The 17,102-nt window shown below is 40.3% G+C and overlaps 1 protein-coding gene across 3 annotated transcripts; it reads left to right on the forward strand.

Moving 5' to 3' along the window:
- The first annotated feature begins 1,546 nt into the window (after positions 1-1,546).
- LOC148335031 (anoctamin-9) lies at positions 1,547-16,755 on the forward strand. 3 transcript variants are annotated; one of them, XM_088299358.1, is made up of 24 exons: positions 1,547-1,904; positions 3,884-3,958; positions 5,704-5,832; positions 5,941-6,077; positions 6,702-6,751; positions 6,833-6,891; positions 7,885-7,964; positions 8,304-8,438; positions 8,529-8,622; positions 8,698-8,758; positions 9,907-9,989; positions 10,087-10,191; positions 11,254-11,418; positions 11,499-11,535; positions 13,208-13,319; positions 13,398-13,455; positions 13,533-13,630; positions 13,724-13,920; positions 14,000-14,152; positions 14,521-14,668; positions 14,750-14,872; positions 15,035-15,128; positions 15,243-15,355; positions 15,850-16,755. In XM_088299358.1, exons 1-24 carry the CDS (start codon positions 1,884-1,886, stop codon positions 15,872-15,874), a joined length of 2,352 nt encoding a protein of 783 aa, XP_088155484.1. In that variant the 5' UTR covers positions 1,547-1,883; the 3' UTR covers positions 15,875-16,755. The 3 variants fall into 3 exon arrangements, with proteins under 3 accessions (XP_088155484.1, XP_088155485.1, XP_088155487.1); XM_088299359.1 differs by having other exon boundaries at positions 5,710-5,832; XM_088299361.1 differs by lacking the exons at positions 5,704-5,832; positions 5,941-6,077.
- Positions 16,756-17,102: the final 347 nt, after the last annotated feature.

Genomic DNA, 17,102 nt, shown 5'->3' on the forward strand with positions numbered 1-17,102 from the left:
GTCAAACATTGTTTCATTTCAACTCCACAGCTACACCAAACATTGCTGCTGAGCAAGACTAAAAAAAATGCAAATAATAAGGGAGAACTACCAAGGTGCACTGAACAGAACTTTGTGAGTTAACTTTTTTCTCTACTGCAATTCACAATGATTAACCTCAATTCCACTCTGCACCCCATCCTCCTTTTCAGGAAAGCGTCTCTCTACAACCTCCCCTTGCCATCGCCCATGTATTTTCTCTGAGTTTAAATTTAGTGCCACGGCCGTCTTGCTGTCCTTCATGTGGCCTCCACAGTCCTGTACTTGTGTAATTACACTGCGCTCCTCTGCGGGGTGTGGCAGCGTGCACAGAAATACAGCTACTCATTTCCCCAAACCACTTTTTCTTCAGTCTCATATTGTCCATTCTCCGCAACATGTGGCGCTTCTTGGGTGTGCACTGCCAATGTCTAATGGTAAGCAGTTGCCAGTAATGACAAGACAAGCGAGACCACCTTTGATTTTAATCCGGTAGACTGTAAAATGGGAAAATACAGTATGTAATCCAGGATATGACAGTAAATACAAGATCCGAGTGAAAAACACAAGTTTGGGCACACTTGTTGGAAATGACCAGCCTTGTCCAAACTTTTGACCGGTATGTTAGTTTCAATGAAGAATCTTAGTATACTGTATATGGCCGCTCTGACATATTATTTTTTGTTTCTAAAGACACCCAGGCTTAATCCCTCTGCAATCTTGCAGGCACATGTGGAGGCCTGCATTAGGTTCACCCGGGAATGTTTTAAATGACACCGAAAAGGCTGTGGAGAAAGTGCTGTGGTCAGATGAGCCCAATATCTTTGGAATCATTTCAATTTGTCATGTTTGCAAGCTGGATAAATGTAAGTATGACCCAAAAAACATCATTTGGTTTTGGATGAAGGGACAAAGGTTTTTGGGATGCTTTTCTGCAAAGGGTACAATGACCCCAAACATACTGCCTGACAACAAAGGTGTAGCTCAAAAGAAGCACATTAAGCTCATGGAGTGACCTTAACCCAATAGAAAATCCATAGAGGGACCTGAAAGTCAAGTGGTAACTACGAAATTGAAGGCTTCAAAGCAGGGGTGTGATATTTGTTTGGCAGTTATAACGGTGAAGCCACATAAATGTATTATCACAAGGAAAGTAAATGGTTGGACAAAAATGTGTATTTATAAACAAGGGACATAGTTTGAGGCATTAAAACTTCTTGTCCCTTTCCAAATGTTTTCTGCACTGGAACCCTATTACCATCCCATATATTGCATAATTGACTGAGTATTTGGTTATTACCACTTTGATGGCTTTTTCAACAGAAGTCAAGAGACTTCATTGAGAGCTCTACAGATTGATTGACAGGCAGACAGACACTATGAATGACTTGGCTCTTTAGCCCGTTTTATAAATCCAAATAACACTCAAGCTGGATCACCCCTGGTTTAAATAATTGCGTTTGCTGCCACCTAGTGGCCAACCCAAGTCACTCCGCCTCACTTGAGGAGGCGGCAACAATAAATTCATTCCATCGCACCTGAGGACCTCATCGAGGGAGCAAGCCTGCAAACACACCACGCCACTCGTTCGTGGCTCGTGTGTTTACGTCGCCCGCAGTTCAGCGAAGCGAAGGAAAGGTGGAGGCTCGTCGTGACACCGTCAGCAACAGGTGGAGTCGCTCCTACATTCCTTGCAAGAACACGTTCGTTGCCGAGGACGACTACGGAAGTTACCTGCCCGTTCACATCAACTCAGAGCAGGCCACGGAACGACTTAGGAATCACCGCCGAGGGGAAAGGGAGTTAGGGACTAGTCTATTTTTCCATTGTGTCCTTTTTTTTAACCCACTTGCTGCCTGTCTATCATGCCAGGACACAGGAGGCAGGTAAGAAATCATACTTAGGCATTCTTTAGTTTTAAACATACGACACACAAAATCGTGTGTACGTGTTTCGTTGTTAGTCGCTATGTCACCCAGTCATGTTTTGCAGCACCCACGCAATCACATGCATGCGGTTAACATGACAGCATTTCAAAATATGGCCACATGGCCAATGGTTAAAATGCCCACTTCAATGGTTGCACATCATCATTACATGTTGATCAAGCATTTCACAGTCTTCCCTTCAAAAGATAATGCTGCTCAGTTTTGATTGACACTGTGAATAGATTGTGTATGTAGAACTGTACTGCTTCCTACCGAGAAGCTTTTCTGAATATTTTGCTGCTAATCATATTTAGCCACTTGGCAGGAGACTCACTAGGCTCCATACAGTTGTAGTTTGCAGTTGTCCCCCACTGCAAACTGCAACCACAAGGATAAACCTAAAATCAATCAATAAATAAATTAAGTTGATACCTCTGTGACTGTGAGGATTCTTAACCCTCTGAGCTTTCCAGGTCACAGTTTTATCTGCCAAAACTGTAACCTAATTGTTGATTAACAGCTTTTATGATGCATATACTGTGTCAATGGTTTTCTAGTTAGCGCCCAAGACCAAAGCACTGAATGCTATCGTTGTCATTTGCACTGCAAAAATAAATAGACACAAAATACCCATTTTGAGATATAAAAAAACAAACAAAAAAAAAAACAACAACTTTGTGCTGGAAACTCACATGTAGTGGATATAAAACGTTTACTCACCCTAGTTCAAATTTCAGGATATAAAAAGTGACGCCCAATTTGTTTGTCCACTGGTAATCTGACAAACACTTAACACAATCAGATTTTCAAATCTTTTCAATAGGGAAAATTAAAACAAACAATTGGAATAATGTGGTTGCACAAGGGTGCACATTAGCGTGATCAAGGTTGTTTTTTTTGCGCTGATTCAAATTCTGCCCTCATTTCTGCTCTAGCACATCAGGTTTTCATAATAAAGATATTATTATTATTATTGGTGTAAAATTATTACAATATATAATATATTAATATATTTGGTAATATTTCTGAATTGAGTATGTCAGCAACAGGTGGATTTTGTTTAAAAAAACAACTAGAAATAACTGCATGGTAAAATCTGTTACACAAGTTTTTATTGGTCAAACTTAAAGCAAAAAATAAAAATATCTCGAAAACCTTATTTGATACAAAAAAGTGACGACATTTTTAAATACATTTAAAGGTAAATGCTTTCAATTTGCTCCCGACCCGTGTCATCGAGTAATAGTTTAGAGCCGTTGTTGAACTTAAAATTGTCCCAATTCTCTGATAAAAAAGCAACTGTATTACAATAAAAAAAAATCGTATTTTTTCTTCATAAATGTTTCATTTTTCTAGGTAGGTTTACGCTAAAACAAAGGAAAATAATCCATAAATTAATATGAAAGACACTTTATGTATTCGATTTATGATTCAGCCTTACTACCCACTAGTCCACCATTTCAAATGGTCCCGTTCAATATGTTGGATCTGTTTGCCGTGAAGCTTGCGTAGGTGTCCCCAATTTAGGGCCATTATGTTGTCATCATGTTGCCGCACGACCACGACCTGCTGCATGCAGTGTTGTGTGAAATGCGTCTGTGAATAACACAGCGTGGCATTGAGAACGCACATGCCACCACATGCGTCTCCGTCACGTTAGATTAACCTCGTCCACCGACGGCGGTGAGTCAGAATGGCCGCAGAGGGGGTGATAAACAAACCTTCTCGTTCCCACTCACGCGCACAAACACACGCGCACGCCCACGTGAGTGCTTAACTCCATTCTTTTCTAGATAGTGATCTTTCTACTGATTTTATCAGCAACCTTAGTTTTATTCTTTTAACTAAGACCATCATGTTTCACTCACACATTGCCGTGTTGAAAAGGAATGATTTGGCAACTAAGTAATGCATTGCTTGTTATTGATGTGTTATAGCACAGCATAGAGCTACTGGAGTTAATGGGAGTCGTAAGAGAGAATGGCAACGAGCAGATGTCACTTCCCCCTTTGGTAACTAAAGTTCTAGATTTCCTCTCAATATATTGTTTGGTTATTAAAAAGAGAGTATTAAGCACCATTATGTATATATTATTTACCATTAAAATTTATTAGGTGGACATTTCCTCAGTGTTTTAATCCGTCTTTGAGTTCTCGTCAGTGTTTCAGTGCCCGCCCAGACGGCCCGAGTTGGCCAAACGGCATTTTAGAGGTAAAGCCAAAGCTTTACGGCCCTCTGATTGTGAAGGTTGTGAATGACGCGCTTTCTTTGGTGCGGTTGAAATGAATGAATGTCTGGGACAAATTTGCCAGGTGAACCCGCGTTCCATTTATTTTGTCCACATTCTTCTTTCTTTAGATGTAACTTCAACTTTACCGACAGTTGATCACGAACCTGTTGCGTCAATGGTGGTCAAAAACTGTTTCCCGGAACTCCCACCGGGGCAAGGGAAACTTCTGACTTAAATAAGCTCATCAATTAACCAAAAACAAGCAATAAACTGTGTAACGCCATATCTGCTCCTACAGGCATTGAGAATGGACTTGCTGATACCACATCACACGCAGGTGCTGCACACCTGACAAGCAGCCAAATAGATGGGAAAAAAAACTACATATTTCTGCGACGATAAGGCGCACTTTAAAGTCCCAAATCTTCCCCAAAACAGACGAGGCGCCTTGTAATGCAACACACCTATTATATAGCAACTCTCTTGACCATTGAGCCTGATCCCCTTGGGGTATTTCAGAGCGCATGTTAGCACACTCTGCTGGCCAAAGTCTGAGACCTCTATGCTTCGAATTGACTGTGACAAATACATTTATGTGAATACGTTTTTTGGTGATGGTGCAGGAGAAAGCTGGACAAAAGGGCAGCTGTCCACGATGTCGTAGTCTGTCTTATCATTCATGTTATCAGCATGTTAGCATGCGCGAGCTAGCATGCGCGAGCTAGCATGCGCGAGCTAGCATGCGCGAGCTAGCATGCGCGAGCTAGCATGCGCGAGCTAGCATGCGCGAGCTAGCATGCGCGAGCTAGCATGCGCGAGCTAGCATGCGCGAGCTAGCATGCTCGAGCTAGCATGCGCGAGCTAGCATGCGCGAGCTAGCATGCGCGAGCTAGCATGCGCCCCGTAGTGCGGCGCACCCAGTATATGTGTTAAATAAAGAAATAGCACCCTCAACTGGTGCTGCACCCTTTGATACAGCGCGTCTTTTGGCCGTAGAAATACGTTATTTAAAGCCCGTTGTGTGTCGGACATTGTTTTTATTTAAACGATCATCACATTTCGGGCGTCCGTTGATTTTATTTGATTTATTTGGCTGTGTGTCTGCGTGTGACATGCAAATTATGTTCTCAACGCCGTTTGGCTGTTGTCGTCAAGGGGGGTCGGTCTGAAATGCTGACGGGAACTGACAATGTCCACCTCTTTATATTTTACAATTCTGGTTACATTCCCCATGACACTTTATTGGGAGATGGAATACAAAAGCTTTCTGCGTTCAAACGATACTAATGCTTTGGTTACCCTATTTGGGAACATCATAAACAAACAGCAGTTCGGCACCACTGCCAACAGAAACCACACTCAATTTTAATTGTTTAATTCTGTCGAGTGTCAACGTCAATCGAAAGCAGTTTTCTCTATTTGGATGCAGCTTTTGGATTGGATCTCACTATATTTGAGAAAGAGCAAGTTACTGATTGTAATGATATTAAGTGTCAATGATTTAGTTGACGTTACAATGTTTTGGAGTTGCAGTACAACCCGCTCTCATACGACTACGTCCTGGTTGCGAAGACGAAAGAGCACCTGGACCGAGAGTCCATCAAGAAGCAAAATGAATTAATCGAGGAACTGAAAAAGAAGAATTTCAAAGTCACAGTGAGTGGGGATTTAAATTGACGTGCTTTCTCCTAAAAAACTGTGTCCACGTGTAACACTTGGATGACATTATTCATCTTTTTTTCTTTTTTTTTCTTTTTTTTACAGAAAATTCTTGATGATAACCTGGTCTTTTTTGGCATGCAAGCTCCTATTGAGATTTTTGAGAAGTACAGATATCTGCTCAAAGTCTCAGATACCTGTAACTGGAGCTCAGACCAGAATAATTTGCCTCTCAGCACCAGGTAAACCGATTTCCCTTTCTGACCTGTAGCTCACTGTTGACAAGTGACAACTAGAGTTGCAGATATTCGCTTACTTTTCTAAAATCAGCAAATGTGTTTCCATTGGAGATGTACTGTAGCTCTAATGCCTGCATCGAACGTCAGACAGATAAGGTTGTTTTGACAATATGTGTGTGATACAAAGAGCTTGTTTGTTGCTGAAATGAGAATGCAGTTCAACATTCCAGGATGCTGGTTAGGCCTTCAGTGACGCAATTATTCTCTTAGGAAATATTGTTGCAGCCGTACCTCAATTAACGAGTCCCCCCCCAAAATGTATTTGCTTTTTGAGAAGCATTTCTTTTACCCTCCGTTGCTCCAGTAAAGTGCAAAAAAAATGTGCATGTCACTTTTTCTAGGTCTGTAAATTATCAGTCAGTATGACCCCTAACAATGTGAAACATGTAAGTGATTGTGCTGATAAGAGAAAGAATTGAGCAGAGATAGACACACACTTGTTTTAATTACGCTATAATAGTTTTATCCAACCAATGAGGCATTTTGGTAGAATTCCAAATTTGACAACTTTAGGGCCATTTGATGTTCTATTTTTTTTTGTTGAAATGATGCCTGTTCTTCTTTCAGGATAAGGGTTGTCCACTTTATCTTGAATCACACACCTATCAGTTCAGGAGGTAAGATACGTTTAATACGCTTGCCACTGCCACTCCTTGAAAATGGGGGAAGCTAATCTTGACTCCTGTTAAACCTGCCAGAGGGTCTGCGCGATCTGATGAAGATGAAAGTTTTTGAGGCGAGGTTCTGCCTGCATGAGGTAAGCATCCCAATGGAGTTCATTTTAGTTTCATTGACTTAAGTGGTAGTCCACAAACTCTTTCTCGGAGGTCTCAGAGCCATGATTGATGTTGAAAATAATAATGATGTCCAATAGGCAGAAATTAAGGCTTCAATAAAAATGTCAGTTTTAACAGTTTTTCTATAGAAAATATTCACCAGGAAAGAGTAAGAAAGGCGGGTCACATGATTGTTTCAATTCAGCACAACAGAAAGCAACAGCTCGTAACGTTGTTCGCAACTGTTAAAGATGAGAGTATCACAGCCCACTTAAATGTTTTACATTCCTGTGGAGAAGTGTGCAACACAACTCGACAAAGGTCTATCCAAACAATAGGCTGGCGTTAGTGAAGTTCACCAACGGCGGCTGTGAGGGAGTCATTAAGTGACGACGTCTCATGCCGGTGAGTCATCCAAGCGTTCAAGTGTGAGGGTTTGATGTCGTGAGGCCTGCCTCGCTTGATGTCAGCAGGTTTTTCCTCTCACAAGAGTCGTTGCAGGGGAAGTGGAAGCAAAATGTCACGTGCAAGTTGCAGTGCTGTTTTGGGATTTGAGGTGCACGTGGGCCATTAACATTTGATCAATTTGATTGAGGAAATACGAATTTCCTTTTGAAAATGCGTTTTACTGATTTGAGTAATTGACAGTTGTTATCATTCAAACAGCAAAAATGGTTTCTAAGAAAAAAATGTAAATATTTTTCAAACTTAATGGCAATTTTTTTTACTAATATAGATTAAAAATGAAGCTCATGATTTATAAGTTTTTTTTTTTTTTTCACTTGACTTTTTCCTTCATAAAATGCCGCAAACAAATCGGGGGAAAAAAGAAAATCGGAAAAAATTTCAATCCATTATTAAACCAAGCGAAAATGACTGCACAGGTCACCCGTGTCATGTGTTTAAAAAAATGTTTCCATCCTCCCTGTGTATTGCTGGTCTCTTTAAGTTGCTAATTTGCGTTACCTCTGCAGAAAAAGAAACAGCGTGAGCTGACTGAGAGCTGGGCTCGATGGACTGCTTGTTTCCAAAGGCAACCCATTACCGCTGTCAGGTTGGAATTACAACACCTCTCCACACAGTTCGAGCCTTTGCGGCCATATTGTTCACAATTTGTATTCTTCTCTGAATCGGTTCAAGCGAGAGTGTCGTCCTTCCCACGTGACACGCATAACACACACCTTATTTGGAGTCATTATTAAAAAGAAAGTGCTTTAGGCCTATGAAAGTTCTCGATGGTAAAAATAGCATAGCAGGCAAACAAAATCATGACTTCATGATGAGTATTGGATAAATCCTCGCGTTATTGAGGCGAGATGATTATTATTTCAGTTTTCTGTGTAAAATGGGTGTCTTGACTTATTAAAGGTTAAAAGGCAACTTGTGTTTATAGGAACTATTTTGGAGAGAAGGTGGCCTTGTACTACCTGTGGCTGGGCTGGTACACGTATATGCTTATTACTCCCGCTGTCATCGGGGTCATTGTCTTCCTCTATGGCCTCGCCTTCTTCAACACGTCGCCCCTCATGTAAGATTTGACTCAAGCATATGATATATCTTAAACGGCAACAGCATTAATGGGCCTCTGTGAACAATCCGAGTGTTTGTTGTCTTGTAGAAAGGAGGTCTGCGACATCGATTTAGTGATGTGCCCTCTTTGTGACAAGAGATGCAAAGTGTGGCTGTTGTCCGACACGTGCACCTATGCCAAGGTAGGTTGACGCATCGGCTTCCCAATTTTTTATTTTTTTTCCCTGAGGCTTACTTTTGGTTTCACATGTCCTCAGGTGAGCCTGTTGTTTGACAATGAAGGCACCGTGCTGTTTGCCATGGTGATGGCAGTATGGGGTGAGTTGAGTGTCCTTAAAACACTTGCTATCACCTGTGCACGGCGGTGTGTGAAGGCAGCTCCGTTGTTAGCATGACTGAACCATGATGGAGTAATGCCAAAAAACGAAATGTTAACGGTTTTATGTTGTGATAGTCGCAGTGAACTCAACTCAACTCATTTTGCTATAACAAGCAATCTGGAATCTTCAGGCTGTTTAGTGCCACGCCCAGTAAAAAAATACTGTCAAACTTAACATATAAGAAAGACGACTTTGTCTTTAAGTCAGCTAACTTAAAGCTAACACATTATGGGGAAAAGAATAGCATCTAAGTGGTCAAGGTTACAATGCTGTAAGGAGCAGATATTGGAACATAAACGTTGCAGCAACACATGTAGACCGACAATCTGCTAGTCAAAGTTGCCTGTGACATGTTTTGCTCTCGTCAACCAGAGAACGTAAAGATGCTTACATTATCGTGGGCCGCTGAGGTGGTCACGGTGAAGCAAATCAGAAATCTAATTACCAGATCACCAAGTTATGTTGGCCAGCATTGTTGATTTTGAAGATGGTAGCCAGATTAGATTGACATGGCAGCACATTGAGTCTGAAATCTCAATGGACAAGTAAAAAAAATTAACATCTATAGATACATAGTGGAAACATAGCCAAGAGAAATGCTGTGAAATAAAGAGGAATGACTGTTGGAAATAAATAAATACAATTCAACGGAACTAATTTTACAATAGTGTTGAAGCCTGCAGAGAATGCATTTTTCTAGTTTTGTTCCCAGTTTTTCCAGACGCATCCAGTGTAATCCAGCGGTACATTATTGATTCAGCCAATGACTGTTTGTCTAACTTTATTTGGACATCCCTGTGAAAAGTACAGTACTGGGAGGAAGCTCGGTATTCCAAAGTAACAAAGGCGCTGCTCATAAAAGGGCTGGGTGTGCGCGAAAGATAAAGAATGCATTGAGGGTATAAAAGTGGAGCACGGATGTTGGAATTGATCTTCTTATTTTGCATTTAGGACATGGGACCTGCAATTCAGATGACTTGCTTATAAACATTTCCCTAAAAATGGTTGTGCCCCCATTTAATCATTTACTAACAAATTATAATACTTTAATACTTTAATTTGACACTTTTTCTTTTCTTTCTCCAGCCACACTGTTTTTGGAGTTCTGGAAAAGACATCGAACTTCCTTTGTGTGTGAATGGAAGGTGTCGGATTGGTGTGAGGAGGAGGTATAATCAATCTTTCTTTTTGAATTAATCACTAATGTTTGAATATGTGGCGAACTCAATTGTGTTTGTTTGTCTTTGTGTGTGTGTGTTTTTTTAGGAGGAACTCATCTTGGAGATTGTCAACAATGTTAATTGTGAACCCAAAAAATTCAAGCACTCCTATTTGCGCAGCACACTGGTTTTGATCTGTGTCATAATTATGGTGGGTCCTTTTTCTTCGCCAGTAACATCACAGAGATTCAAATAAAAGTCTTGCTATTTTGATTAGGATAAAGTAGTTTGGGTTGTTACTGATAGACAGCACAATTTTTATTTATCTATTTCTTTTTATATCATACAATATTTTCATGGACTAGCACCAAAACAAATACATGATTAAAATACTCACCATTACACTGGATGTAGTTCTCGTATTTAATTGGGGTCCTATAGTAGATTCTCTAAAATGTGCCGGTGATGTCCAAAATGTGTTTTTCCATTTAAGGCTTCAACCAATTGCTAGGCCTTACGAGAATGCCTTCCTAAAAAGCCCACTGTTGAACAGAAAGCAGTTTGAAGAAACAAGCGATGGTAATAGTCATCTAGACTAGGGATGGACAACCGAATGCACTTTAAACGAATTGTCATCGGTTCTTGTAAAGAAGAAAAAAAAATACTTGTTTGTGTACAATTGTATTGCAATGCTGAACTTTTTGCGTTAATAAGGTCCTTTTTAATCGTTATCCTTTAGATTACGTTAACTGTAGTTTATTGACTAAATTTAAGCGGCACGTTAACATGAAACTGTGACTAAGTGCGAAACAGTAAAATCCCAGCGAGTTCCGTATCTGTGCTAAAAGTTGCCCCATAGTGGTCTTGATGTGTGAGAATCAACTGTCGGAGTAACAATCTTAATTTCAATCTGACTGCTGATGTGATGCTTGAATGCAACTTTCATTTCCTTTCAAGTTGTTGACCTTTCTTTTGTCTCATCGTTCGGCCTTTTCCCTTTCCATAAAAGCTTTCAAAGCTTTTTTTAAACTCATTTTTGTTAGCTTGTGGGATCTTTTTTTTTATTTTTATTTTTTTTTGACAAACAAAAACGTGACGGAGACGAGCAGTTTGAATTTACAGAGGCCTGGCATACTCCAGATATTTAAAATAAAACTTCTTTCATTGTCTGATGAGCAATATAATAGTTGTGTGGCCCGGTACTAAATGGCCCACAGATTGGTACTGCTCCGCATTCCGGTGGTTTAGCGATCTAAATAATGTGTTTCTGCAGATACTGGTAATCATCGGCCTGACGCACGCGCTGGTGGTGTTCAGGGTGATCGCAGCGGTGCAATTGGCTGAGGGGTCATGGGAGTTCATGAGCACGCACTCCAACAGCATAGCCATGATGCTGGGTGCCGTCCTTCATTACCTGATCATCACCGTCATGACTCGGGTACATCAAGTCTTTAATGCATCTTTGTCTCCATTTTGGTAGTGTCATTTGTGAGGTTGATTGCATTTTTTTGGTTGCAGGTCAACAGGCGAGTGGCCATGAAACTCTGTGAATTAGGTACAGTATGTTCATCAGTATTGCTTTGGCTCCATATTATCGTATGTGCAGGATTTAGCTGAAAATGTAGTGTGTGGGACTTTGCAAAAGTCTTGGCCCCCCATTTAATTTTTTTTTTTAAGAAATCCTGCTATTTGTAGTAACATTCCTCAATTTCTGTTAATCTTGTGCCATGTCAAAACGAATTGTGTTGCTGTGGCAAATCATTAAAACACAAACGGCTGCTTTATGTTTATGATCATATTCTATCTCCACATAATTGTTTTTGGGATCTAAAAAGTTATTTAGATTTGATTGACAGTCCAAACTGGTTTGAAGAGCTGCGGGGGAGCCAAATTTGGTTCACACGCATTCCTACACTGAGCAAAACATGAGCGCCCAGCATACACAATCACACACAAAACGCAGAGAAACAATGCCGATAGCCATTCGCTTTGTCATATTAGAAACGATTTGCAAACGATTGACAAAATGTAGCCTCAAGTAACTGAATTTGCGAACTGTTCAACACTATTTGTTTAAAAAAAAAAAAACGTTCTTGAGCTGTCTGGTGGCTGCCCATGTAGAGTCAAACAGGAAGCTGACACTCTGATAACTTGCAGCTGAACAGCCTGGCACCAAAATGCATGGCCGAAAAGTCCAAGAGCCATGTGGCCCAGATCCAGTGTTCCAAGCGCACATTAAAAAAAAAAAAAAAACTGTTAAGACAACACCTTCTTTTTTTTTTTCTGTGACATTATTGCCCGTCTTGATTCACCTAAGAACATGTTTATTTATACTGCATATACAGCATTAGAGCGCACAATGTTGTAATGACATCAAGGTGTGGTCACAAACAATTAGATGACTCAGTTTGCGTGAACTTTGGAATTGGGCCACCACATATTAGTCATGTGAAACAGCAGGTGACCTCTCAAAGAGAAGCTCATTGATAATGAGAGCTTCGTCAAAGACTTGCGGATATATTTGAAAAAAGACGCCCAATGGTCCTCGGGGTGGAAGATGATAGTTGACAGTATGGCTGACATATACCGTGCATGAAGCGTGCCAATTTCTTTTTTATTTTTTTGCTCCGGTTAAATCACAGTGGTGGCTTTGTTTGACATGTTCTGACTCTGCATCGTTATATACAAATTACAACTGCTCTTTATTATTGCTAGTAAGAGAATTATTTGGTGAATGAGTATGTTTTTGCTGAAAATGACACAAAAAAATAAATGATGAGATATTCATTAAAAAACTGAATATGAAGTTCGAGAGCAGCGGTGTAATTCAGGGGCCGCACACTCAACCTAATTTGATGTCAAACGGGCAGGATCAGTAAAATCGCAGCACGAATAATAAAAAATAACAATCACGTAGCAATACAAACACTTGAAGAAATCCGTTTATCATCTGCATGTGTATTATTACTGATCTCAGTAATTGCACATAAAAGAACAAAATTTGACACCTGGAAATGAAACAACTTTTAACAAAGCACATGACTGCAAGTTCACTACGGTGCTTATTCACTTTCAAATTCATCCCGCAAATTAAACCCGTTAGTAGCCTGAATTTGACCTGTACGTTTGACATCCATACTCGAGTTACCCGAGTCCTTCATAATGCCATCGATATTGTCAAAAATCGAATCAAAACATAATGTATAAACGTATTATGTCCGTGGCAGAGAAAACCAGATCATTCGCAACCACTGAGAGGAGTTTCACCGTCAAGATGTTCACCTTCCAGTTTTTCACCTACTTCTCCTCGCTCTTCTACGTCGCCTTTTTTCTTGGCAGGTAAGCAACTCAACTTTTGAATGCCTTAAAAAGCTCGTTTCTAGCGACTGATGTTGGTGTCATGAATTGAATCAACAGGATAAACGGCCATCCTGGCCATTATGTGCGTATTGCCAGTAAATGGAGGTTAGAAGAGGTGAGTCGGCACGATGCGAGCAATATTTCCCATTTTTTTTTCGTTTGCATGATACTATTTTCAATCCATCCATCCAGTGCCATCCCAGTGGATGTCTCACAGACCTCTTTATCCAAATGGCCATCATAATGGTCCTGAAGCAAACCATTAGCAACGTCTTTGAGTTCACCGGCCCGTACGTATGAAGCGGTTTCATACACATCATCCAGCACACTCTCTCCCAACAATGTGTCCCGAAATAGTCTGTCTTTCCTCCTGCTGGCATCAGGTGGTTTGGCAAGTGGCTAAAAAGGAGAAGAGCTCACAAGCTTCAGAGAAAATGTGCCCACTGCTACCGAAAAGACGATTCTCAGGCTAAACATGGAATTGAGCTGTGCGATAACTGCAAGCTGCGAGACTGGCTGAACAACTACCGCCTCAATGATGTGGACTCCTTCAGTCTCTTCAAGGAGTTTCTCGAAATGGGTACATATAGTCTAGGGGGAAAAAAATAAAAGTCAAGTGGCTGCTTTGCTTGATTTATTTGTTTTCCCTCTGCATGCAGTGATCCAGTTTAGCTTCACCACCATATTCGTGGCCGCGTTTCCTCTGGCTCCATTGCTGGCCCTCATCAATAACGTCATTGAGATTCGCTTGGACGCCATTAAGATGGTCACGCTCGAGCGCAGACTGGTTCCCAAGAAGACCAATGATATTGGTGAGCGGCGACAATGGTTGAGAAACAAGAGCTCAATATTAATATTCCGTCAAAGAAGTATCTTAAGCTTACATAATATAGAATAAGTGTAAAAGCTGAAACTTTTGCGAAGTGGGGAGCCCTTGTGGTTTTTCGGTCATGCAAGAAGTTCCACTTCCGCTTTTGTGGTTAGCATATTTTTAGGTGGTACTTGGTGTCAAAAGTATGAGAGCGCCTGATTCAAACGATAGCACCGAAGCACGCGGGCGCTTTTGCTCAATGAACCGCCCTGCGGCCTTTGCAAAAACTGTCTGTCTGAATCAAAAATACTCTCAGGGAATCGATCTTGAAATGTTTTTCGAATGAGCTATGTGTTTGCTTTTCTTCAGGTGTGTGGATAAATTTATTGGAGGCTATCGGGGTATTAGCCGTCATTGCAAACGGGCTGGTCATCGGCGTGTCCTCAGACTTCATCCCTCGACTGGTGTACCGTTACCACTACGGACCTTGCGCCAACGGCACGTCGACCGACATCGAGTGAGCATGTGTTGTTTTTCGAACGATGATGTCGCCATTCTGCACCATATTTTCAATTGTGTATTTCTTCTTTCTCCCAAGTTGCATGGTTGGCTACATAAACAATACTTTATCCACTGCCAGCATGGATAACCTGGAAATCCGCAAGGAGTTTTCCTCTTTTCAAATGGAGACGCCAAATGGAATGAATGTCTCTTCCTGCAGGTTGGTTAGCAGTTGTCACTCACACAGAAATTTTCATTTGCATAATGTATGTCTTTCTCAATACTTACCGATTGAGCAGAGAGATTCCGATACAATAAACTTTATTTGTCGGCTGCTTTTTTTTTTTAATTGGTAAATGAACGTTAGTCCTCTTCTTCACAGCTATAAAGACTACAGAAACAGCGAGGACTACAACCTCACGCCACAGTTCTGGCTTATTTTAGCCGTGCGCTTCGCATTTGTTATCCTGTTTGAGGTAAGTTTCGGCTCAATGCGGCCAAATATGTTCTGGCTAACTTATTTCCAATAACAACCCGCTGTATATTGCATCGTCATCCCCTTGAGAAACTGATGTCATTTCTAATTGCAGCACATTGTGGTCATATGCAAATTCATCGCAGCCTGGTTCGTACCAACCGCACCCATGCGCGTCAAGAACGACAGTCTGTTTGATAAACTCAAAAGACTAAAAGAGGAGCTCAGGTGAGAGTTTGGAGTGAAGGTTCTCTGAGATTTTATTTCTAAGTTCAAAAAAAAAAAAAAATCATCTTGCTTGACTTTTGAAAAACCTCACCAGTCAAATTGATGTTTTTAAGAAAAATTCATCAACACACACTGGTTATTATTTATGACGATAAGTTAAAAGTCTGATTAAAGGACGGCTTGTGGCTGTTTGTGGTTATGTGTAAAAGCCAGCCTTGCCGCCTCATCTTCGAATCTGAATCTCACTGTTCACTGCACATATTTTAACGTTTATGTCATCTAATAGAATTGGAAATGACTCAGCAGTTGTTCCAAGACAATGCAACAAATGTTTTGTGACAAGGTGTTTTGTTCTGCAGATGAAGTCAAGCTTTAACTAGCTTTGCATTTTGGCATTTACTTTACTTTATACATTTTTTCCCAGCATTTTTTGCTGGAAAAATTGGAAAGGTGAATTCGATTGCTTCCTTCACAGATATTTGAATTTTCCACAGGTCATTTGAAGAAAGCCAGCGTTGACGTTTTGCTGGATCAGACGGAATGTGATCCCAGTGTTGCCTTGTGCATTGAAAGTGTCCCCCAACAATCCCAGTTGAGTTGGGTTAACTTCCAAGCCATTAATCACCTTGAAGTGTTCCGATCGAGGGCTCCGACTGGCTATCAACATAATGGCTGTGTGGATTCCCGCATATGAAATGAACGGACGTATTCTCGGACTAAACCAGTGTACAGTCACTCATTTTGCTGTTGTCTTCAATAAGATTATCGGTCTTCTAATGTAAGAAAGCACTGAATGGTTTTTTTTCGAATTAATTTGTGACTATTATTTGTGGTCCTCACCTGATGATAATTTATATTAATGGTGCACAGTCTGTACAGATTGTATGACGATGTTGCCTTATATCGTGAAACGCGTTGTGGTAATCGCCATTATTGCCGAGAGACTGAAAGAGGGCTTTGAGATGTTTCGCGTTGTCATGTTTTATAATGAATGAAAGAAAATGGCATATCCTCAGAAATGTATGGTTGTCTTGAGTACGACAATTCAGAAATGTTTAAAAAAAAATAAAAGTATGCCAAATGATATTTTTGACACCAAATGCATGTAAATCTACTTCTGTCTGAGGTTTTTATATCTATATAAACAATGTTTACAGTTGCTTGTCAGTGTTATTTGAATATATTCTCTTTCTGACTGACCTAAATAAAGGTCTTCTAGTGGTTATGGTGAGCACCTGACAAGAGCAGACAGTATATTTCTCTACAACACTCCAATCATCGAATGAACGGCTGACATCTCAACAATGAATAAATATTTGTCTTAACGGTGTGATTTGTTGGCACGCTGCGCTTGCATAACATGAAGTGTGAAAAGTGAATGAATAAATCTAAGAGCTTTATGAACACTTTTGTAAAATGATCATTTATGTTAAAGTTAGGAGTAAAATATTTTTTAATGTGATTGTTGTTGGTAATGGTGGCACAATGAGTGGATTAGTGGTTAGCATATAAGAAATTCATGTTCTGTGTATTTAGTCAAGATTTTGCATACACAGTGGTGTAGATTGAAGCTAATTGTGCTTGTAAATGTGTTAAATATCAGTTTATGCTTGTTTAATATGGATTGTACCGATTTAAAATTAATTTTGTGATGCCAGCTTTTGCATTTAATGTCCTTTTGGGAGGCAATGCAGTACAAAAAATTTGTTACTGTACTGGAGTAGATTTTTTTTCATGAATCAGTACT

The sequence above is a fragment of the Idiotropiscis lumnitzeri genome, chromosome 6, assembly GCF_059441095.1.
Source record: "Idiotropiscis lumnitzeri isolate Australia: NSW breed Sydney's pygmy pipehorse chromosome 6, RoL_Ilum_1.0, whole genome shotgun sequence".
Taxonomy (NCBI): Eukaryota; Metazoa; Chordata; class Actinopteri; order Syngnathiformes; family Syngnathidae; genus Idiotropiscis; species Idiotropiscis lumnitzeri.